Genomic DNA, 25,105 nt, shown 5'->3' on the forward strand with positions numbered 1-25,105 from the left:
TTGTGATTCGTGCTGTTTGTACCGATAATAACCACAAATTCCCCGCCGACTTCGTTGATCAAGGGAGAGTAACTCATCCGCGGCCCCGACATGCGGTGTGCGCGCGTGCACTTGGCGGAGGCAGTAGTGTGTCGGGGCCGTCGGAGGGAACAGAAGCAGAGATGACGCTTATTTTGTCTCCGGTAAACCAGTCTTCTCTCCTTCAATTACGTGCTGGCATCAAAAGACACCGTTGGTTGTAAATGAACCCAAACTGAGTGGTTGGAGTGTATTTTCATACACAAATGGAGAAATGTTCGCTGAGTGTGTAATTGTGTAGCCGCCACTGCAGACCGTTGTCGTTGTTAATTCATAGCATGCTCAGCTGCGTGAATGTGTCATGCACCGAAAATAAGAGATTTACAAGCCAGGAACGCCTCATGATGCAATACGCAAGAAAAGAAAGAAGATTTACTGCCATTTTACTTTGTATTTGAGTAAAGTGAATAAATAAATGGTCTGTGGAAAATACATTTAATCCTGGGAACTGCGTGCACAGGAGTTTATTTTGTGTTTACTCCCCCCCCCCTCCCCCGGCTGGCTACTTATTTGTCATGGCTGGCTAGTATGAGCCTTAGTGGAAAGCCCTGGGAATGCGGAAATGTCAAGTTCGATTTTAGATTTACGAACCCGCAAAAAATGTCGAAAAACCGGCGTTAAAAAAACAAAAATTTCAACCGCACAAACGGCACTCACCCGGCCGGGGGACCGGAAACAGAACGTTTTTTAATAATGGCCTTATTTACAGTTAAGGTCAAAATTATTAGCCCCCATGAAATTTTGGAACATTACTATAAAATTCTAGCCTGGGCCCGCCCATCCTAAGTGTGACGCAACACGAGGGCCTGTTGCGAGCTTAGTCTGGCAAGGCAAGCTATCTCCAGCTCTTCCAAGCTCCCGAAAAATCGGGAGCCAATCAACTTTGAGCATCTCCAACGGCCCTGGGTAGAGGCGTGTTCAAGGCAGTGACGTAGTAGAACTGCGACCGGAAGCCATAGATTGTTTACAGAATCTATGCCGGAAGCGCTTCATTCACTAGAAACATTACGAACATGGAGCAAGTTCTCATTGAAAACGGAGCAAAGAGCAGCCCTGGAGGTATTTATTGAAAGGAAGGACGTTTTCACCTTGCTCCCGACCGGCTTCGGTAAGAGTTTAATCTACCAGTTAGCCCCGTCGCGTCACATACGTCAGAGGAAAGAGTGATGTGATTGGTTTAAGCTTCGTCACAGCCTTTTCTGGCTTCGACCAGTAGCAAACTGAGGCATTTCAGGGAGGCGGGTCAACCACGCACTTTGGGAAACGGTTGGGCTTAATAGCTTTGCCAGACCAAATGCTCGCAGAGCTTTGAAGTCGCGTTAGCCAGACTAATAAAATTCTGCCCGAAATTTGTAACACTGATGTAATTTAAAAATATAATTCACAAGTGTTATTCTGTCGTATCTGGTGCATTTTGGAATGTAAGATTAATATTTTAAGTATCCTTAATCTCAACTATAGTGGAAAAATGGGATGGTCAAAATTATTAGCCCCCATGCAATTTTCTTGCTTTTAAAACACACACATGACCAGCCTGTCAGCTTTCAAGCCACACCTGTGCAGTCAATTACGGTAGCTCCCAGACAACACCTGAACATCCAATCAGCTTTGATTTGTTACTGAAGGGACTCGAAGGAACAGGCCGAAAGGCAGTTGAACACATTCCTGAGAGGGGTCTGCGTTTAAAGCCATGCCGAAGACTAAAGAAATCACTCTGGACCTCAAAGAAAATAGTTGAGGCCCATACCAAAGGGGAAGGCTATACTGTCATTTCTAGACGCTTCAGTCTCTAGAACAGCTGCGCGATGCATCATTGCAAAGTACAAGGAGTTCCATTTTGTGCGTAACAAACCTGGGCGTGGACAAAAATGCAAATTCTCTCAATCCCAAGAGAGAAAAATCATCAGGGATGTTGGCAAGAATCCCCGCACATCCACCAGAATGATTGTTGCTGACCTTGCCTCTTCTGGGGTTGAGGTCTCAAGGAAGATAGCAGTGAGGGCTCTTCATCGTGGAGGGCTCCGAAGTAATCGCCCAAGAAAAACCCCATTACTCCAAAAGTGGCCTCTCAAAGCCTGACTGAACTTTGCCCATGCACATTTGAAAGTTAAAGATGAGTTTTGCAAGTCTGTCCTTTGGTCTGACGAGACAAAACTGGAGCTGTTTGGGCACGTGGATGTTGCATTTGTTTGGCGAAAGAAGGGCAAGGCCTACAACCCCAAAAATACAGTTCACATGGTGATGGGAGCATCATGTTATGAGGTTGTTTTGCTGCCTCAGGTACAGGGAGCCTTGTTCGGGTGCATGGGATCATGAAAAGGGAAGATGATGTTGACATTTTGAGGGATAACATCAAGACATCTGCTCTTAGTCTAGGCTTAGGTCGCTGCTGGGTCTTTCAGCATAATAATGACCCAAAGCACACATCGAAAGTGGTCCAAAACTTCCTAAAGGACACCAAAATCAAGGTCCTGGAGAGGCCTGCACAAAGCCCAGACCTCAATCCCATTGAGAATCTTTGGCACATGCTCAAAACAAAAGTCCACGCCCGAAAACCATGCAATTTGGACCAGCTGGAGCTCTTTGCCAAGGAGGAAGGGGCTAAAATACCTACAGAGACGTGCGCCAACCTTGTAACGGATTATCCAAAGAGGTTGATGTCAGTCGTGGTACAGAAAGGGTACACTATTGATTGTCGGAGGGCTAATAATTTTGACCATGTCATTTTTCTGTTTTCTTGTTACAAGTCGGAGGATGAATAAAATATCATCAAACTTGGTGGCCATTCTGTCTTTTTCTCTTTTGGAATCCAATAAATCAGGGGTTTTCAAAGTGTGGGAGAGTCAGCCCCCCCTCAGAGAGCAAATAAACAGCAGCGCCCCCCCCCCCCCCCCCCCCCCCACACACACACACAATTTTTGTTGTTGCTATACTTAATGTTCCATTTGTATTTAAAAAAAAAATGGTGGTTGTACACATTTTTTTTTTCTTTTACACATTTTAAACATCTGTGCTTTTTTAAAGCATCTTTTTTTACACATTTTAAACATCTGTGCTTTTTTTAAAACATCGTTTTGCACATTTTAAACATCTGTGCTTTTTTAAAACTTTTTTACACGTTTTAAACATCTGCTTTTTTTAAAACATCGTTTTATACATTTTAAACATCTGTGCTTTTTTAAAACCTCTTTTTTACACATTTTAAACATCTGTGCTTTTTAAAACCTCTTCTGTACACATTTTAAACATCTGTGCTTTTTTAAAACCTTTTTTTACACTTAAAATGTCTGTGCTTTTTTAAAACATCTTTTTTTTAACACATTTTAAACATCTGTGCTTTTTTAAAACCTTTTTTACACATTTAAAACATCTGTGCTTTTTGAAAACATTTTTTTACACATTTTAAACATCTGTGCTTTTTTAAAACATCGATTTACACATTTTAAACATCTGTGCTTTTTTAAAACATCTTGTTTTATACATTTTAAACATCTGTGCTTTTTTAAAACCTCTTTTTTACACATTTAAAACATCTGTGCTTTTTTAAAACATCTTTTACACATTTTAAACGTGCTTTTTTAAAACCTTTTTTTTTTACACATTTTAAACATCTGTGCTTTTTTAAAACCTCATTTTTACACATTTAAAACATCTGTGCTTATTTAAAACATCTTTTTTACACATTTTAAACATCTGTGCTTTTTTAAAACATTATTTTACACATTTTAAACATCTGTGCTTTTTTAAAACCTTTTTTACACATTTAAAACATCTGTGCTTTTTGAAAACATCTTTTTTTACACATTTTAAACATCTGCTTTTTTAAAACTTTTTTACACATTTTAAACATCTGCTTTTTTTTAAACATCTTGTTTTATACATTTAAAACGTCTGTGCTTTTTTAAAACATCTTTTTTTACACATTTTAAACATCTGCTTTTTTGTAAAACATTGTTTTACACATTTTAAACATCTGTGGTTTTTTAAAACATCTTTTTTTACGCATTTTAAACATCTGTGCTTTTTTTAAAACATTGTTTTACACATTTTAAACATCTGTGCTTTTTTAAAACCTTTTTTACACATTTAAAACATCTGTGCTTTTTAAAACATTATTTTTACACATTTTAAACATCTGTGCTTTTTTTAACTTTTTTTACACATTTTAAACATCTGCTTTTTTAAAACATCTTGTTTTATACATTTTAAACATCTGTGCTTTTTTTAAAACCTTTTTTTTTACATTAACATCTGTGCTTTTAAAAACATCTGTGCTTTTTTAAAACATCTTTTTACACATTTTAAACATCTGTGCTTTTTTTAAAACCTTTTTTACACATTTAAAACATCTGTGCTTTTTTAAAACATCTTTTTTTACACATTTTAAACATCTGTGCTTTTTTAAAACTTTTTTACACATTTTAAACATCTGCTTTTTTTTAAAACATCTTGTTTTATACATTTAAAACATCTGTGCTTTTTTTAAAACATCTTTTTTTACACATTTTAAACATCTGTGCTTTTTTTTAAAACATTTGTTTTACACATTTTAAACATCTGTGCTTTTTTAAAACCTCTTTTTTACACATTTAAAACATCTGTGCTTTTTTTTAATACATTTTAAACATCTGTGCTTTTTTTAAAAACCTTTTTTTTACACATTTTAAACATCTGTGCTTTTTTTGCTTTTTTTTTTTAAACATCTTGTTTTACACATTTTAAACGTCTCATAGCATCGTTAGCTAGCACCTCTTGGCAGACAACACACTGTGGCAGTGGAGCATCTTCAGATCCAGTCCATGAAAATCCAAACTTTAAATAATCGTGGTCATACTTCCTTCTTTTTTTGCTTGGCCCAGACTCTGTCTCCTCACTCACTGCAGCTTTAGGTACTAAAAATCGATCCATTTTGTCTCTGGCAAAGGCTAGCTGAAGTTCACTAAATGTCCGCAATAGTAACTTATTCTGGTTTACTTTTCCTCACGTTGCGCCCCCCTGAAGAACTCTGGCGCCCCCCAGGGGAGGCGCGCCCCTCACTTTGAAAAGCCCTGCTATAAATAATACACATTTTTGGAAGTTGTCATTTTCATGGATGAACAAAGGGTTATGTGTGATTTCACAAAGGGGGCTAATAATTTTGACCTTAATTGTACCAAGGACGATGTTTTGGTGAGAAGGTCAAGTCCATTACGACATGCTTGCCTGCTGAAGATAAGTTTGCAGCCCACATGACTAATTAGCTCGAGTCCGATGACTCGCATTAACTCGCATTCACTGACGTCTCCTTTTTCCTTTGCAGGGCTTTATTTCCTCTCTTCCCTGTTGCTTTTAACCTCGGACTGTCTGTGCTTCAGTTCCATCCCATTAGGTTTTACCATCTCACCTAACGGCCCATTCAGCTTTCCTGTCTTGTTTTTATGAGAACGCTTTGGGTTGTTAAATGAATCCGGAATCTCGGAGATCTACATTCACGGTGTTGTATTGGGAGACAAATGGTTGGAGTCCGACTGCCAGGAATATAGTCTGGCACTTCATTTAAGGAAGCGTAAACATCCATCCTTCCCAGTCGAAATCAATCCATCCCAATCCAAATCCGGAACTTCAATCTGGTTTCAGGCTTTTGGGCTCCACTGTATGTTACAGAATGGAACGGTTTAGCTGGATGATTAGTCAAGAGCAATGGAAGAAAAATAATCATGGACCGTGTAGCTCCATCCTCTTCCTTTCGATAGAAATGAAGCCAAAATTACTCTGCCGTGTCGCTGAGTGACGAAGTCGAGTACACCTGCTCCTTTGCTAAGCCTACCCCCTTCTCCAAATTGCTGGGTTTCGCATGACGTCGCGTCCGCCTCCATTAGTTATTCAAAACTTGAGCTGGTGGTCTACCAAAGCTCAGTTGTACGGAGAAGGTGCGTTGCTCGCATGAAAAATGCCTTACGCTTGCGTTGTTTTTTAGGTTGTTCGAATCGATCAAACCGTGAAACTGTTATCAAGTTTCTTCAGGGTTCCCCGTGAGCTAATAAAGGGTGAACGAACACAGGATTTCATAAAAAGACGTTGACAAAGGTGGCTTTTGAACCTCAGTGAAATCGAAGAGAGCCGAGTCGAAGCATGCTCGAGTTTGCAGTGATCACTTGGTGAAAGGTTTGTATCTCCCTGTCAGCTACGGCGTTCGTGTTTTCCAAGTACTTTTCTCGCTGTGTGTTGTTATTTTACGGTACTTTTTTTTTTTAGTCACGAAGCGCTAAAGTCCCCGGCTGTTTCTTTGTTCACTCCTCACTCCTCACAAAGTCCATATGCATGAAGGTCGCGACAAACTTCTTCCCCAGCCGTACAGTTACAATGCGCCGTGATCACTTCTCCGCCTTGTTTAACTAAGATCCAGGTCTTTAAAGGGGTTTCTGATGATCTTTGTGAATGATTTGCCTGAGAGATAAGAGCCAACACACGTGAGAATCAAGCCGACTATTTGTTTAGACTTCAACTTGCAGTGTTTCGTTGTAAAGACACGAATGAAAAGCTTAAAAAAAAAATGCTTACGCGGGCAAAAACAATACGGGATTCATTCGGCAGCGACGTGATAGCGAGGTCCTTTACCCAGCCACATACAAAAAAAAGTTGTAAGCCTCCGTACTCTTCCACGCTTTCATCTGTTTTGCGGTGTAGAAGGACGTCTGCAACACCAGATAGTTCGAGATGTCGGGGAACTCGACTGAAAGGTAGTTTTCGAGATCGTATGACAAATCCTTCTTTCCCAGACTGTAGGGGTCGATTCCATTGCACATAGCAATCTTCTGAATATATCTAAAGCGAGCAGTGGCTTCTAGATTACGAGCGTACTCTGATAAGTTATCGCTAGTTGTTTGCACTACAGCAGTTGTTTAGATCCCCAGCTATTTCACTTCCAGTAAAACTGCTAAGAAAAGTCACATGACTGAAACCCAGGAATATCGAGGTCCAACACGTAACCAAGGCCGTCAATCATTTCATTCCCAAGTGTATCCATACCTTCAATTTCTGGTGGCAAGTTTAAAAAATGTGCAGATATCAGCATAGGGAAAACTATCTGTTCAAATTAGATAAGAAATGTGACGTGGAGAATCAGTTCGTCATTGAAGCACACGGGATGGGCGGAGCTACACATTATACTGCAGCCAGCCAGCAGGGGCGCTAGACCTGTCGTTGTGTGACTTTTTAGAGATGTTATGCTGTACATGTTTTTTCTTATACAGTCATTGGTCAAGATTAATGGACAAGGAAAAATACTAATACCCCTATCTCATACTCTATCCATCTATCTATCCATCCATCCATCCAGCTGTTTATTCTAACATCTGCTCCTCACCCTTTACTAATCCCACCTCCATCTGTATATGTCGTGTGTTTGTGTCGGATATCTACTGACATCCAGCTACCCAGCATCCTCGGCTCCATCACCGTTCACCTTAACATGCCATCACTGCCATGTGACTCCTCACCTATTCCTGCGTGACCTCATATCCTGTTTATTGCAACCGGGCTAGGGTGGTACAAGCGAAGGTACAGTAAAAGCACAGGTTGTCCTTTTTTTAAATCGAGTTAAAAGAAGGAAAAAAAAAGCAACTGATTTTGTAATGGAGGTTTTTTTTATTATTATTATTATTATTATTATTATTATAGCGTTGTAGATTTTTCCACTTGATCAGGTAAGTGTAACGAAAACGAATCACTCCGATTGTAATGGTTTAATCGTGTAAATATTGCACACAGATAATCTGACGGACTAACTGCTGATTGAATCGTCTTCCGATGCCAGTGCACGTCCATGCATGCGACTAACACACAGCCTTGCGTAATTTATAAATCCTTCTGTTTCACTTGGTGTATTATAGAGCCGTTTTATATTTGTACAGTGAAGAAGTGATGGTTAGATTTTGAGACGATGTAATGTATATAGATAAGTCTTCCGGATTTATCCGGCTATTTGACAAAACTCTTGAAAATCTCCGGTTTTCCGAATGGAGAAATTTATTTTTCGGATTTTTCGCGTTCCGTTTCATAGAAGTTCGGTTTTGCGATCGCGCGGCTCGTTTGCGTTCGTCGACAGGGCGCCGACATTTTTGTAGTCTCACAATGCTTGCTGGTGTGTACTAGGGCTGTAACAATATGCGTATCGAAATCGCGATACGCAGAGCCACGATCCGTATCGCGATACAAGAAGGCAGAATCGCGGTACACCCTTTCAAACTTCTCCTCAGCCCAAAAACAGAGGCGCTTCCAAACTTCAATTTATGAATACTTTACTTTTTATTTAAATTACATTTTAAACTTACTTAAATTACTTTTATTTTTTTATATCTATTAGTAAGTCGTTTTTTTCGCCGACCTGCGACAACCTTCTGCGAGTCACGCAACGTCCACACTCGCCACTGGCAGAGCATTCATTTCTTTTAAGCGGTCGCCATTCTGGTTGCGACGCGGGGAGCGAATCTGTAAACAAGCAGCTCATTGGCTGGCTAGGTGTGCCACAAGCCAATCACAATCACTTGACTGGAAAGGCATGCAGTGTTGCCAGATTGGGCAGGTTTAGGTGCTTTTTGGCTGGTTTTGAACATATTTTGGGGTGGAAAACGTTACCAATATCTGGCAACACTGAAGGCATGTCTGCTTGGGCGGAAGCCTTCTGCGGCAGTTACATTTTGACACGCGAGCAATGTTTCACTATAAAAATTCCGTAATTTCCATCTGTTTTCCGCGATCACAGAAAATCATTGGCCCTATGAGAGTGAGACAGTGAGAGAGCCACCCCCCCCAAAAAAAAAAAATCTTAACGGATTTACACGATTTGGAAAAATGACTTTTTCAGAACCGAAAAAAACAGAGCTTCCGGCTCAACAGTATTATTTTGAGAAATAAAACAGTCTTTGGATATACATTTGTTCATTTTTGCATACATATTACTCATTCTCTGCAGTGGTCTGAATTATTTGTTATTAAATAGTTAATGTAAGTAAGTAAATGTTAATAAGTCAAATTTACTACTTAAAAAAACATTTTAAAAAAAATCGTGGGCCTATCGAATCGTGGGTCAAAAATCGCGATACAAATCGAATCGTGAGTTGGGTGTATCGTTACAGCCCTAGTGTGTACGAGACCTTGTATGCTTATATATATACCTCATGTCATGTGAACGAGATTTTATCGCGATATCGTGCTTTAGAAAACGCGGTTTTTTTTTTGTGTACCTTTCTGTTGAGCGAGACAATTGAAGAGCCTTCTCTATTGAAATGCGTTTACCGATTCAGTAATAATAAAGTACAAACAAGTTGACAGGTTGGCGGATATCCGTAGCATAGAAGGAAAGGTAAAGAACAAGTCCAGTTAAGTTTTAGTTCATTATTAATAGTTTGAAATCTTTTAAAGTGGCATGATGATAAGAAAATGTTCTTTTTTGATAATAGTTTGTGTTGAATAAGCTCAATTTTACAAGATAATGTGGCTGATTTTATCTTTTCTGTTCTGAACGAGTTTACTGTTGCAATAAATATATATCGGATTAATTATGGAATCAATTTTGTGCCAAAATGTTCATACAATACTTTTGAAATATCAAACAAAAACGACAAATCAAAATACAAAAAAAAAGGCAATTTTTTTAGACTGGCAAACAAATTATTCGTGTAATCGTGCAAAATATCAGTCTATTACTCTTCAGAAACCTTTTATTTTTGTTCCGCGTCTTTCTCAGTTTTGTTTGACGTCATTTATTTTGGTTGCGATTCCAGCTTTCTCGTTTGCGCTCCCTGACTTTTTGTTTGCAGTTTTGGCACAAACTTCACGTGTGGGTGGGCTGTCCAGGAATGCATTCCCATTGGCTAACTTGTGTTTGACTGACAGCTACGCTCAGCCATTCCCTACTCGGATTCTGGCGGACTGTTTGTCGAGTGACCGATCCATTGACGGTAAACAAGGATCGAGTGGACTTCAGTGGCGACTATGATATTGAATTTACACTTTGTTGAATTAATTCAATATCATAGTCGCCACTGAAGTCCACTCGATCCTTGTTTACCGTCAATGGATCGGTCACTCGACAAACAGTCCGCCAGAATCCGAGTAGGGAATGGCTGAGCGTAGCTGTCAGTCAAACACAAGTTAGCCAATGGGAATGCATTCCTGGACAGCCCACCCACACGTCAAGTTTGTGCCAAAACTGCAAGCAAAAAGTCAGGGCGCGCAAACGAGAAAGCTGGAATCGCAACCAAAATAAATTACGTCAAACAAAACCGAGAAAGACGCGGAACAAAAATAAAAGGTTTCTGAAGAGTAATAGACTGATATTTTGCACGATTACACGAATAATTTGTTTGCCAGTCTAAAAAAATTGACTTTTTTTGTATTTTGATTTGTCGTTTTTGTTTGATATTTCAAAAGTATTGTATGAACATTTTGGCACAAAATTGATTCCATAATTAATAAGACTGTTTTGATATTGAATCAATTCAATTTCATGAAAGTGTGAACTATTTAATATTAGTTGAATTATTTTCTAACCATGTATGCAGTATTGCGCATAAGATGTGACAGCATCACTTTATATAAGTTTTGACATCCAATAGTGGAAATTGTGAATTTAGAACAATGCACTCCTGAAAATGACTCATTAACTAGGGGAATTAAATTTGATATTTTTGACATGTTAATCATTAATGTACATGAAAGAAAAAGGCTTAAAAGTTATAACTTGTTTTAGTGAAAATAAGTACTAAAATGCACTAGAATGCAGGGTTTTGCGTGTTATGTTGTTAAAATTTTTTCGGGGGACGTTGCCGCCCCCATCTTAGTTTGACTTTCAAAAGTTCAGGGTTTTTTTTTTTTTTTTCTTCTTTGCTCCACTTTCATCTCTAAATGTAGTTGTGTTTTTTTTTTTTTTTTTTTTTGTTTTTTTAAAGGGACACTGCTGGTCAGGAGAGGTTCAACAGCATCACTTCAGCATATTACCGAGGCGCTAAGGGCATCATCGTAGTGTATGATATCACCAAACAGGAGACCTTTGAAGACCTGCCCAAATGGATGAAAATGATCGACAAGGTATTGTAAACACTGCTAACTGTAAAAACGCATAATGAGCTACAGAATCCGTTCCAAACGCAGCTTGATGGTTAGCCGTGTTGTTTACTGTTACACTGGTTCTACTTATGACTTTATTTATTTGCTAGTTTGTTTGTAAAGGGCCCGGTTACTTCAATACATAATGTACAGTGGAGTTCAATAAAGGCCAAACTGTGTCGTCGTCCCATTATTAATGGAAGATTTTAGTCAGATGAGCCCCAGCGAGTGGTTTAGCGCTTAGCGTGTCCGCCTCTTAATCGGGAGATCGCTAGTTCTACTCGTGGTCGGGTCATACCAAAGACCATTATGAAAATGGTACCTATTGCCGTCTGGCAAGGCACGCTGCAATACGGATGCGAGTGGGGAGTCAAACTCTCGCGGTTACCAGAGGACCCGCCCCCTACTGTAACCCTAGCTATGTAACAGGCGAGAGGCCGAGGGCTACGGAAACGGAGATCGGCGCCACATGGCGTGAGAAGGACTTTTTAGTCAGATGGTGCCCATCACTGTTTGAATACCTGTTCACACATTTTTTTTTTTTAAATTAACTAACTGATGAGTTTTTAATTTAAAGGTAGACCGCCTTTCAGATTTTTCATGTTCAGGTCATAAAAAGAATTTTCCCCGACACCCAATTATTTTTGTTTGGTGGACCAAAATCTCATCTCATCTCATTATCTGTAGCCGCTTTATCCTGTTCTACAGGGTCGCAGGCAAGCTGGAGCCTATCCCAGCTGACTACGGGCGAAAGGCGGGGTACACCCTGGACAAGTCACCAGGTCATCACAGGGCTGACACATAGACACAGACAACCATTCACACTCACATTCACACCTACGGTCAATTTAGAGTCACCAGTTAACCTAACCTGCATGTCTTTGGACTGTGGGGGAAACCGGAGCACCCGGAGGAAACCCATACGGACACGGGGAGAACATGCAAACTCCGCACAGAAAGGCCCTCGCCGGCCCCGGGGCTCGAACCCGGACCTTCTTGCTGTGAGGCGACAGCGCTAACCACTACGCCACCGTGCCGCCGGACCAAAAGGTACTGAATTCGAATCAGACTTCCATCCCACCCCCCCACCAAAAACAAAAGAACAATTAATAAATTTAGGGCCATGTGGAATACTGGTTTACCTCTATCTGGCCGTATCTCTGTCAGTCCGTCCGTCCATCCGAAACGCCCTTTTTCTCAGCGACCACAAATCATAGCCGCTTGGTGCCAAACTTCAGCTTGGGGTTCTATAGCGTTTTCAGGTCTGTCGCACATCAACTTCATCATCATAATCATCTTTTCGCACCTGGCTCAGTATTGGCCTTGGGGCGCTCCTGCTTAAACCTCTGCTCAAGCATGTAGTCTGTTCTCCTCATCATCGTTCTCCTCGCCTTCAACGCGTCAACAGTAAGCAGCCTTTCAACCCTATTCCAAAGCCTTCCTGGAACTCGCTGGTCGAACAGTACTTGTTTCTGGAGCTCGCTATTGTCCGTTCTGCACACATGACCCAAATATTTTAGATGTCGGAGGTAGCAGAAGTCACGTATAGGGAGAGTGTTTGTTAGTTATCTCACACAGCTGTTCATCGGAGATCTTTTTCAGCCGGAGTTTCCGAGTTAACGTTTTGCCTTCGTTCGTTCCGACTCGGCGCATTCTTGCTTTCATTTTCCGTAGGAAAGCGTGCCAGATGACCTCCACCTCGTCGAGTTCATTTTCTGTGAGCTCCCAAGCTTGGACACCTATAGAGAAGGCGTGATCGTACACACATGGTCAGTTGACAGTCGGGTCCGCTTATCCGTCAGGACGGGTTTTAACTCCTTCCGCTCGTCAAACGCTGTGCCTGTTCTAGCATGAGTAGATGATGAGATGTCTCTTCAGGGTTGCTGATGTTATATCCCAAGTATTTGAAACTCCTGACGTTCTTGATCTTATTTTCTCCAAGAGTGATCAAGCTTACCTGGTTCGTTAGTTCTTCATCAGTACCATTGTTTGTCTCGTTGTACGACATTTGCATTCCAAACCGTTAAATGTGTCGTCATAGATGGTAAGTAGAGACTGGAGTTCTTCTGCTGAGTTGGCAAATGCAACTTGGTCATCCGCATAAAAGAGTTCAGTGGCACGAGTCACGACTTTGACCGGATGGTGATGTTTTAGCACGCCGCTCTGTAGGAGACGCTTCATTAGGAATGCAATATTTTAGTTTAAATTAGGGACGGCGAAAACTAAAAAAAAATCTTGACCGACCACCGAGCCTCATTAGCCGGTTAAAGTCGGTTAACCTTACAGGGATGCAAACGGCACGCCTTTTTGCGGATGCCGCCTTTTTCACGGCTGAATCGTGCAGATCCGATTTTTATTTATTTATTTATTTATTTATTTATTTTTAGGGGGGGCGTTGGAGTGTCTGAATAATTTCATCAGAGTAAATTCTGTATTAAAATTACTAAATAAGCAAATGCCGTTACAGTCCATGAAACATAGGAAGTATAAGTATGAGAAGAAAACAGTAAATCAGAAAGCTGCGCACGTTTTCGCGGAAGCTGCGCAAATGTGCGCAGCTTTCTGATTTACTGTTCATACTTCCTATGTTTCATGGAAATCGGATCTGCACGATTCAGCCGTGAAAAAGGCGGCATCCGCCAAAAGGCGCGCCGTTTGCGTTTGTAAGCTAAAAAGCCTGCGTCTACACTTTTCTTTCGCCGAGTGGCAGCTGTCTTCAACTGGGGCGGGAGGGCGGGACATGACTGAATGGGTGTTTCTGATTTGTCAGCTGTCGTCCTTACACCGCATGGCATGCCCCAAGCGTTTACAACACAGAATTCCAGGTTCTCCGCTCCAAAATCAGCAGCTTCAAAACGATTGATTTTTTTTTTTTTTTTTTTTTTACCGACAACCAAAAAAAAATTAACCGGTTGACGTTGATTCGGTCAAACGGTCATCGGTTAACATCCCTAGTTTAAATCCAGACGCAGGTAGCCTTTTGGATATTTCGCCTCGAGCCACTCTGACAACAAAGTCCATGTAGATGTTAGAGAACGGGTTACGCCAAGGCACCTCGACGGCGTCCTACTACGGTTTCGAAGAAACCGGTCGACCCTCTAACACATGCTTTTGTCCCGGTGTATAGAGCACGGAGTATAGCAGTCCTGTTTACCGACTGAATGGGTTTACGAAACATCTAGGATGGATTTTGACGCCGTTTCAAGAAGCAAAATGCGATTTCAAAATGACGGTTTACCAGGACGCTGTTTGAAATCCCTGGCGAGAACGTTGCTCTTTACTTCCTTGCTTCAGGGTTAATTATTTGTTGAAGTCAACATTCATAATAAGTGTCCTATTCCTTCGATTGCTTGGTTTCTGATCTAAGCGAGAGCGCAGGGATAGAGTTGATCATGTTTGTTTTTTGTTGGCCATATAATTCCATATACAGTTGTGCTCATAAGTTTACATACCCTGGCAGAGTCTATTACCCCTTTTCCACCAAATCAGTTCCAGGGCTGGTTCGGGGCTGGTGCTGGTTCACAACTCGTTCAACTTGCGAGCCAGCTGAGAACCAGTTTGCTTTTCCATAGCTCGCGGTGCTAAGGGAAGCCACGTCATTATGTCGCTGTATACGTCAGTTACATCGTTGTATATGTCAGTTACGTCACTACGTTTGCATAAACCTTGGCGCGAATATCGAAGCAAAAACAACACGGAAGAAGCAGCAGCAGCAACAACAACAATAATAATAATGGATGACTTCGCGTTTGTACAGCTGCTGCTTCTCGTCGCTTAAAAATGGCGATCTTTCGCGGTCTTGTTATCAGCAATGGGAATAACGGCGTTAGAAATAAACAGCGTTACTAACGGCGTTACTTTTTTTAGTAACGAGTAAGCTAACTAATTACTTTTTACATCGTTATAACGCCGTTCCCGTTACTTACAATAAAATACTATGCGTTACTTTATTAAAGCTGTTTTCATCTGGCACGCTGCTCGTTCAGCCTTTCTTTACTCTGCTTTAGCGTGGGGCGGGGAGACGCGAGACAACGGCACAGTAAGCCAATCGGAGTAGATTTGGACAACATCCGTAGGTAGGCCATGCCTACTGCACTACTGCGCACTCTTTCAATCAGAAGACACAGCGATGGCGAGCGGTCAGCCCAGCACTGCGCTTTCACACTGGAAATACAGCCATTACTTTTCATTACTTGAAATAAAAGGCAAAAATGTGTACGTGCAATGCACATTATGTCGAGGAACAAAGCGTTTGTCCTCGTCAGTGGCCAGTAATTAGTAACATAATTTTAATAACTACAAAAAAATATTAAATTTGATAGATGTCTTCTCACATTGTCCCACACAAATATTAGTATAGTGTAGATAATGTTACTAATCGGTTCTGTTAAGTGTCCATTTCAGTCATTAAACACATTTAACATTCACTTTTATTATGATTACACTAATTGAATTTAATTTGATTTTTTTTTGGGGGGGGGGTAACAAAATGTAACAGAACAATCACTTTCCTTGGTAATTAGTTACTTTTATGACAAAGTAACTCCGTTACTAACTCAGTTACTTTTTGGGAAAAGTAACTAGTAACTATAACTAATTACTTTTTGAAAGTAACGTGCCCAACACTGCTTGTTATTGTTGTTGGTCTTAACAACTCCACCCCCCACCCCCCCCGCTGACGTAAGCGGTTCTTTCCTCTGGCCCAGCAGAGAGTTGGTGCTAGCCTGGAACCGGTTTTTTTGGCTCCAGAGCCAGTTCTTTGTCAGTGGAAACAGGGCTGTGCGATGTCCCCTTAATTGGCATCGACAATGTTTACAGTGCAAACATCGTGATGGACGATCATATCGTGGGCGGGGGGGGATTTTAATACCACATTATTAAATATATTATTATTATTTATATTATTATTATTATTATTATTATTATTATTATTATTAAAAGTATTAAATACTCATCCGAGGCTTTGGCACGTAAAGAAAAAAAAGGCGCTAGGTGATGTGGAATATTTGGCCTTGATAACGGATATGTGGTCCAGCTGCAACATGATGCCCCTATATGTCAGCTATCGTACATTATGTGGACCGAGAGTGGGCAATGCAGTCCAAATGCCTGCAGACGAGTTTCATGCCAGAGACACATTCAGCGGACAATTTAGAAGACGCATTGCGCGAGACACTTGCCGAATGGAAAATAGAGGAGAAAAAGATCGCCTGCAACAACGGGGCGAATATTGTCGCAGCCATCAGGCAATTGAAATGGCCGTGGTTAAGTTGTTTTGGGCACAATTTGAACCTGGCCATAACCAACTCGCTTGCGCAACAGAGGGCCAGTACAGACCGAGCGTTTGGAGTTTGCTGAGCAGTCAACACTGCGTTTGCGCACAGCTGGCTTCGGAGAAATGAGCTGCGCAAAGCGCAGGTGGAAATGAACCTCCCCGAGCACTCACTGATCACGGCAAGATATTAATCAGCTCTAGCAATGAAAGACTAGTATTCAAACTATGAGAAGAAACTACACTTAAGCTATTACTCATTGTTTATTTACACCATATCAATTGAAGATGCGTTTTGGCCTTTAGTGCGCACTTGAACGCGCTAATTTTTCCAATTTATTAGTGTTTGAATTATTGCACCAGCTTTTAAAATCATGATTTAATATTGTTTTTTTTTACTGTCTTTACATTTGTCAGAATCACCTTCATTCTTCCATTTGGTTTGACATTATGGCTTAGAGTGGACCGTTTTGTGTCTGAAAGTAGGCCTATTTACCAGATTAAAGTTATTTGACTTCTGCCGAAGTCTGCGCTTCACTGCCGTTTGGGGTGCAATATTTCCCGACTGAAGTCGTTAATAGTGGCTATTTGTTTGAACAACATGACAAATTTTACATTAAAAGTATAGTGTAGGCTAAAAAAATGAAGTCAAAATGTATTATTAGTAGCATACTGTATTTGTGTAACCACGTTATGTTCACTAGCACGTCCCTGCACCATAGCCTACGTGAACAAGCGGTAATAGGATATTACTTTATAATGATTTATATAATTATGTATTTATAATTATATGTTATATATTTATATATTAAACAAAACTAACTAAACTAACAAAAAACTAACTTTTTAGGTTAAATAGGCCCAGATGATACCGTATATGCATGATTATGACAGGAGGGGGCGTGGTATCATGATGGTGGCTCTCCATCGTGATGGATGACCACCATCGTCGATGGACGATGGCATCGTCTATCGGCACAGCCCTAAGTGGAAACAGAAAACCCGGTTCCAAACTAAGCACTGGCCCCGAACCAGCCTTGGAACTGCTTTGGTGGAAAAGGGGCATATGATTCTTTGAGAATATGAATGATGACACAAAAACATCTTTTCCACTCATGCTTAGTGGTTGGGTGAAACCATTTATTGTCAAACGACTGTGTTTTCTCTTTTTAAATCATAATGACAACAGAAACTACCCAAATGACCCTGATCAAAAGTTCACATACCCTGGTGATTTTGGCCTGATAACATGCACAGAAGTTGACACAAATGGGTTTGAACGGCTACGAAAGGTAACGTCCTCACCTGTGATCTGTTTGCTTGTAATTAGTGTGTGTGCATAAAAGCTGAGTGAGTTTCTGGGATCCAGACAGACTCTTACATCTTTCATCCAGCCACTGACGTTTCTGGATTCTGAGTCGTGGGGAAAGCAAAAGAATTGTCTACGGGAAAAGGTAGCTGAACTGTATAAAACAGGAAAGGGACACAAAAAGATATCCAAGGAATTGATAATGCCAGTCAGCAGTGTTCAAACTGTGATTAACAAATGGAAAATCAGGGGCTCTGTTAAAACCAAGCAAACGCCACAAAGTATCTCGCCTACAATACGCCAAACAGCACAGAGACGAGCCTCAAAACTTCTGGAACAAGGTAATTTGGAGTGACGAGACCAAAATTGAACTTTTTGGCCACAACCATAAACGTTACATTTGGAGAGGTGTCAACAAGGCCTATGATGAAAGGAACACCATTCTGACTGTAAAGCACGGAGGTGGATCGCTGATGTTTTGGGGAAGTGTGAGCTACAAAGGCACAGGAAACTTGGTCACAGTTGAAGGAAAGATGAATGCAGCACGTTATCAGCAAATACTGCAGGCAAATTTGCACTCATCAGCCCGGAAGCTGCGCATGGGACACACTTGGACGTTCCAACATGACAACGATCCAGAACACAAGGCCAAGTCGACCTGTCATTGGCTACAGCAGAACAAAGTGAAGGTTCTGGAGTGGCCATCTCTTGCCCCTTTGCCACCAAAGCAGTTCCAGGGCTGGTTCGGGGCCAGTGCTTAGTTTGGAACCAGGTTTTCTGTTTCCACTGACAAAGAACTGGCTCTGGGGCCAGAAAAACCGGTTCCAGGCTAGCACCAACTCTCTGCTGGGCCAGAGGAAAGAACCGCTTACGTCAGCGGGGGGGCGGAGTTGTTAAGACCAACAACAATAACAAGACCGCGAAAGATCGCCATTTTTAAGCGACGAGAAGCAGCAGCTGTACAAACGCGAAGTCATTTATTATTATTGTTGCTGCTGCTGCTTCTTCCGTATTGTTTTTGCTTCGGTATTCGCGCCAAGGTTTATGCAAACGTAGCGACGTAACTGATGTATACAGCGACGTAATGACGTGGCTTCCCTTAGCACCACGAGCTATGGAAAAGCAAACTGGTTCTCAGCTGGCTCGCAAGTTGAACGAGTTGTGAACCAGCAACAGCACTGGCCCCGAACCAGCCCTGGAACTGATTTGGTGGAAAAGGGGTATCAGTCTCCTGACCTCAATATCATTGAGCCACTCTGGGGAGATCTCAAACGCGCAGTTCATGCAAGACAGCCCAGGGATTTACAGGAACTGGAGGCTTTTTGCCCAGAAGAATGGGCAGCTTTACCATCTGAGAAAATAAAGAGCCTCATCCACAACTACCACAAATGACTTCAGGCTGTCATTGATGTTAGAGGGGGCAATACACGGTATTAAGAACCGGGGTATGTAAACTTTTGACCAGGGTCATTTGGATGTTTTTTTTTGTTGTTGTGATTTATGATTTAAAAATAGAAAACACAGTTGTTTATCAATAAATGGCTTCACCCAACCACTAACCATGAGTGGGGGGAAAAAGTTTTTGTGTCATCATTCATATTCTCTGAAAAAAGGCCAAGAAAGCAAAAATTCTGCCAGGGTATGTAAACTTATGAGCACAACTGTATGTTCCAAATGTTATTTCATAGTGTATTGTTCTACAACGTAGTAGAGGATACAAAATCCAGAAAAAAAAACAACAACCTACGAATGAGTAGGGGTGTCCAAATTTTTGACTCATTTGATTTGAAGGAAGTGTAATCCTTGAGTCTTTTTACAAACTCTATTTGATTTCGGGTTATTTTATTTCCCTCACGTTTAGTTTCTAAAAATGTGTTCTGAAAGAAAATGTAATTTGAGTGTCTTGTTTTCATAAATGGCGAAATACAAACTGTTCTCGGGACCCTAATGTAGGTTTGGACGCAATGCTCGTCACAGGGCTGCTCCATTATGGTCAAAATCAATTTGTGTGTTCTGCAGTACGCATCGGAGGACGCAGAGCTCCTATTGGTCGGGAACAAGCTGGACTGCGAGGCCGACCGCGTCATCGCACGACAGCAGGCCGAGAGGGTGAGTGCGTCTCATCAGCTCCGTGTAGCACTGGGTAGGGTTTTTTTGTTTTTTTTTAAACACACCCTTGTTGAGGACTGAAATCCATGACACAATATTTTCTGAGCCACTGCGTTCCTTTATCAGCTTGTAATGAGCCTTTGTGGACTTGAGGAGAAGAATGTGGCATGAAGGTATTGTGATCGGTGCAACCTTTTTATCCGAACAGTGACGACAAATTACACCCAAGTTCTGAATAACTGTAGACTGAAATAACTCCCGAATACATCGTTTGATTTGGCTCGGCTGTGTGACAGCCAGTTTTAGAAAAGCGCTTTCCTTACCACACCCTCCTTTTAGCGTAGGTGGTGAGAGGAAGTCCGAAAGGGCATGGTTTAAAAACAAACTGTAATGGATCCAAAGTTAACTTGGTTTCTTCAGGGTGTATTTTATCCTGAGTACGGTTTGCCTACTGTTTTAAAGTGACACAGGTCGACGTACTGGTTCAGGAATTATCGAAGCCGCTCCCCTTTCTGAATTTGAATTGTTTGAGCTGATACCCATCCCCGTAGCTGCGATGCATCAGGCCATCCTTAAAAAAAAATCCGTTTCCTGTCCACCGGGTGAGCAAAAAAATTTTCAGTCGGGAGGGATTTTTTTTTTTTTTAATATATGGATGGATGGATAAGAAATCGCAATGCTGTGTTTGCTTTTTCTTTCAGTACTTTTTTTTTATTACAAAAGCAGACACATTTAATAAAATGACAGTTTAATCAACTGAAACTTGTACAAAAACTAAGTTAGCATTTTAAATGCTGACTGCAACATTTGCAAAACTTTTACAAAGGTACTTACCGTATTTTCCGGACTATGCGTCGCTCCAGAGTTTAAGTCGCATCAGCCAAAAAATGCATTATGAAGACTAAAAAAACATATATACGTCGCACCGGACTATAAGTCGCACTTTTTTGAAGGGTTATTCTATCCATAGAATCTGTGATTGTATCTGATAAGCGGCGCGCGGTTACTGCGCGACTGCATTGTTTATTTAATAAACGAACAGCTGAGCAGTGATAACGCACCCTTTGCCCTGTAAGTAGCCTAGTCTGATTATTTTAAATATCTACTACTATCTTTAATACTATCACTATCGTTATTACTAATAGCCTATATTATTATTATAACTAATATTAGTAGCCTATTACTGATGCATTAATCAGTTTGCTTTTAGAATATTTTTACCGGTAGGGCTTATTATCGCCCCATGGCTCTTTCATCTGTGTTATTAAAGCTGTAGTCATCATCGAGGAGAGTCATTCTTCATTTTTGTCGAATTTTATTTCATTAAATCAGAGGTCAAGTAGGCTATAGGTATATCATCTCCAAAGACAACCGTCTAGTGAAAAAAAAAAAACAACAACCGCTTTTAAATACCCTACTTAAATCCTTAAAATGAGTCATTTAACTCATGTCTTGTGTGATCTGATCTCCAATGGTGAAATAAACCGGTTGTGATACGAGTAGTCTGTTATTTTAGAAGATAAATTTAATATATAATTTAATATATAGCCTAATAAAAATAATATTTTATAACATATCACGACATATTACTGTCTGTAACTGTTCGTCACTAAAGCGTTTTCTAAGATCATAATGTCTGATATTATTTTTTTACACACACAATAAGCGCGTGTGCGTAAAGTTATAGTAAACCACCCCCCACCTTTTTTTTTTTTTTTTTTTTTGAGTCGCCGGACCCACCCACCTCCTGCGTTCTGGGACCTCCCACTTCACAAATTAAGCACTGCCTAAAATCACTACATAACTTATTTAAATAACTATAGGCCTATCATTAATAATAAAACACAGGTCAATCAAGTTTATCAAGCTGATGATTTCACTCCAAATCAGCAAATCCATTGAATTCCTCATCCTCGGTGTCGCTTCTGAACAACTCTGCCAACTCCAGCGGCAGACGAAGCGCCGTTTCCTCTTCTTCTGCGTGGCTGTCGTCAGACTCGGCATCAGCTCCAGTTATTCCGCGGTGAAAAAAAAAACAAAAAACCATATATACGTCGCACCGGAGTATAAGTCGCATGGCCAGCCGAACCATGAAAAAAAGTGCGACTTATAGTCTGAAAAATACGGTAAAATGTCCGACACACGGACTTTTTGTAGTTCTAAATCGAGCGTTAGGCCTAGTTCGGATGAAATTACACTATTAAAATGATCACTGAATGATTTGTTTTTCTGAATCTTTATTATTTTGTTGTTCGCTAGAATACCATTTTGCGATTTCACACTTCAGCAAATGTTTGAAAACTCCGGATCGCCTTCCTTCATGGTGGCTGCCATTTTTTTGTGCCGCACGGCGCATGCGCAGAGCTGATTCAGTTCAGAGTGCGCGTGCACTCGGCGGAGGCAGTAGTGTGTCGGAGGGAACAGAAGCAGAGATGACGCTTATTTTGTCTCCGGTAAACCAGTCTTCTCTCGTTCAATTACGTGCTGGCATCAAAAGACACCGTTGGTTGTAAATGAAGCCAAACTGAGTGGTTGGAGTGTATTTTCATACACAAATGGAGAAATGTTCGCGGAGTGTGTAATTGTGTAGCCCCACTGCAGACCGTTGTCGTTGTTAATTCATAGCATGCTCAGCTGCGTGAATGTGTCATGCACCGAAAATAAGAGATTTACAAGCCAGGAACGCCTCATGATGCAATACGCAAGAAAAGAAAGAAGATTTATTGCCATTTTACTTTGTATTTGAGTAAAGTGAATAAATAAATGGTCTGTGGAAAATACATTTAATCCTGGGAACTGCGTGCACAGGAGTTTATTTTGTGTTTACTCCCCCCCCCCGGCTGGCTACTTATTTGACATGGCTGGCTAGTATGAGCCTTAGTGGAAAGCCCTGGGAATGCGGAAATGTCAAGTTCGAGTTTAGATTTACGAACCCGAAAAAAATCTCAAAACCGGCATTAAAAAAAAAAATTTCAACCGCACAAACGGCACTCACCCGGCCGGTGGACCGGAAACGGAACATTTTTTAATAATGGCCTCATCTTGTTTCGATACATTTTATTTCCGAATGCCGTGCGTGTTAGTCTGTTTTAAACCCTTGGCAACCAGTTCGGAAAAAACGCGCCGGTCGGGTCAAACGTCGCGACCGCAGAGCCACAGCAAACATCGCGGGTCGCCCAGCTCGAACCAGGACTCCTAAATCGAAGCAAATTGAAATATTTAGAAAAAATATTTTTATAAAAATGAGAATTGAAATATTCCAAATCTAAACGCACCTGCGAGCTTGAAAGATTTCGAGCGCTCGTTTCTATATCGAAGGCTGCCGGTTCCGCCATGTTTGTTGCGACCGCGCTCATTATAATATTATCTCATTATCTCTAGCCGCTTTATCCTGTTCTACAGGGTTGCAGGCAAGCTGGAGCCTATCCCAGTTGACTACGGGCGAAAGGCGGGGTACATCCTGGACAAGTCGCCAGGTCATCACAGGGCTGACACATAGACACAGACAACCATTCACACTCACATTCACACCTACGGTCAATTTAGAGTCACCAGTTAACCTAACCTGCATGTCTTTGGACTGTGGGGGAAACCGGAGCACCCGGAGGAAACCCACGCGGACACGGGGAGAACATGCAAACTCCACACAGAAAGGCCCTCGCCGGCCACGGGGCTCGAACCCAGACCTTCTTGCTGTGAGGCGACAGCGCTAACCACTACACCACCGTGCCGCCCCATTATAATATTATAATGAGAATAAACTTCAGCCGTGTCCGTACCCAAGCGTAAACATTAGCGCGCAGTGTTTTTCCAGCTCATTCTCCTTCACAGGCATGAGGACCCAGGGGTTATTCTAGCTCCACAGGGTACTAGAGCAGTGGCTATAATTATTGACACCTTTTCAGATTTGCCAATAAAAAACAATTTTACAAAAGGTGAGTTTCAGTTACAACAATTATCGGTTAATTAATCAACCGGAAGACCCGCCCTGCCCTTTGAACTTGTCGTCTGATGGCACAGCTCGTTACCTGATATGGAATTTTATTTATTTAATTTTTTTTAAAGCACGATCAGCAATTTGAGCCAAACCCGTACGTTATCATCGCAGGTAAGCATGGTGGAAAGATCATGGACATGTTTTTACTTCTCAAATTCACCGATATGTTTCATGATCTCCTTGTCGAAACCTACTTTGTTTTTTACTCTTTCATTTAACAGTCGCCATTTTGTATCTAAACGCGCGTTTGAGAAGTCACGTGAGGTGTCGAAAATGGTCCTTACTTTCACCGGTGTCCACCGTTATCGACACGCTGTGGAATTCAGTGACATTTACAACTGTTATGGATCGATCTTTTGTTTAACATTGTTTGTTGAAGTACTTTTTTTTTTTTAATAATAATAATAAAAGTGCTGTGATTTTATAAATATTTTTTCTGATTCGTAACAGAATGGAATGTTTATAGAGTATTTGGAATCCAATTGCAATAAATAGAATTAGACTAGAATTAAATTCCGAGCATATAAAAAAAAAAAATTACACGCTTGAAATATTCAGATTTTTCTGTTCCATTCGGAAAATATATTTTTTGCAGCTTGTTGTAAATATCTACCACATATTACAATATCGGTAGACATTTTATATTTCGGTTCAAGGAATAGCATGCGACCTTTGACCTGGATGTTCATGCGGTTACAATATCAATTGCCTGTTGGCATTTATTGGTAAACTACAAAACTAGAAATTAATACAAACAACAACGAAGGATTAACAAAATGTGATTTACGAAAATACTTAGAAAGTGGGTAGAAAGCGAAACAAAGATTTTCTGACGCAGGTTAAACATTATCATTTCATTTGTTGACAAACATTAGAATTATTTCCTCGTTTACGTCAGCACCCACATCCATATGTTTATATGAAAGATATTTTGTACTAAATATAAGTCCATGTAAAACAAATTTTAAATAACTGTTTTGTTCACTTAAAGTGCATATCACGGGTAAATTCAGGAGCAAGATCAATGTAATTCTCCTATTTTATATTAAACTTTGGTCAAATATCTGTAACATTCTGCATTCTCTGCAATTTTTTTTTATCTTGCGCAATACCAGAAAAATTCAGTTGAAATCAAGCCATTTGAGGCGAATTGGTCCGCCTCTGAAAAAACTTGGCATTTGGATTTCCCGGGAAACATTGATTTTCGTGACGTCGCGTGCGGGACGCCTCCTTCTGAATCCTACGTCAGCGC

At 40.8% G+C, this 25,105-nt stretch overlaps 1 protein-coding gene across 1 annotated transcript in view; it reads left to right on the forward strand.

The window, feature by feature from the left end:
- rab12 (RAB12, member RAS oncogene family) overlaps positions 1-25,105 on the forward strand; it is a 62,100-nt gene that overhangs the window by 32,349 nt on the left and 4,646 nt on the right. Inside the window, exons 3-4 of the mRNA XM_060905346.1 lie at positions 11,010-11,148; positions 19,767-19,856. Of these exons, the coding sequence (XP_060761329.1) occupies positions 11,010-11,148; positions 19,767-19,856 (229 nt within the window). The remainder of the gene's footprint in view (positions 1-11,009; positions 11,149-19,766; positions 19,857-25,105) is intronic.

Source organism: Neoarius graeffei, chromosome 23, assembly GCF_027579695.1.
Source record: "Neoarius graeffei isolate fNeoGra1 chromosome 23, fNeoGra1.pri, whole genome shotgun sequence".
Classification (NCBI taxonomy): Eukaryota; Metazoa; Chordata; class Actinopteri; order Siluriformes; family Ariidae; genus Neoarius; species Neoarius graeffei.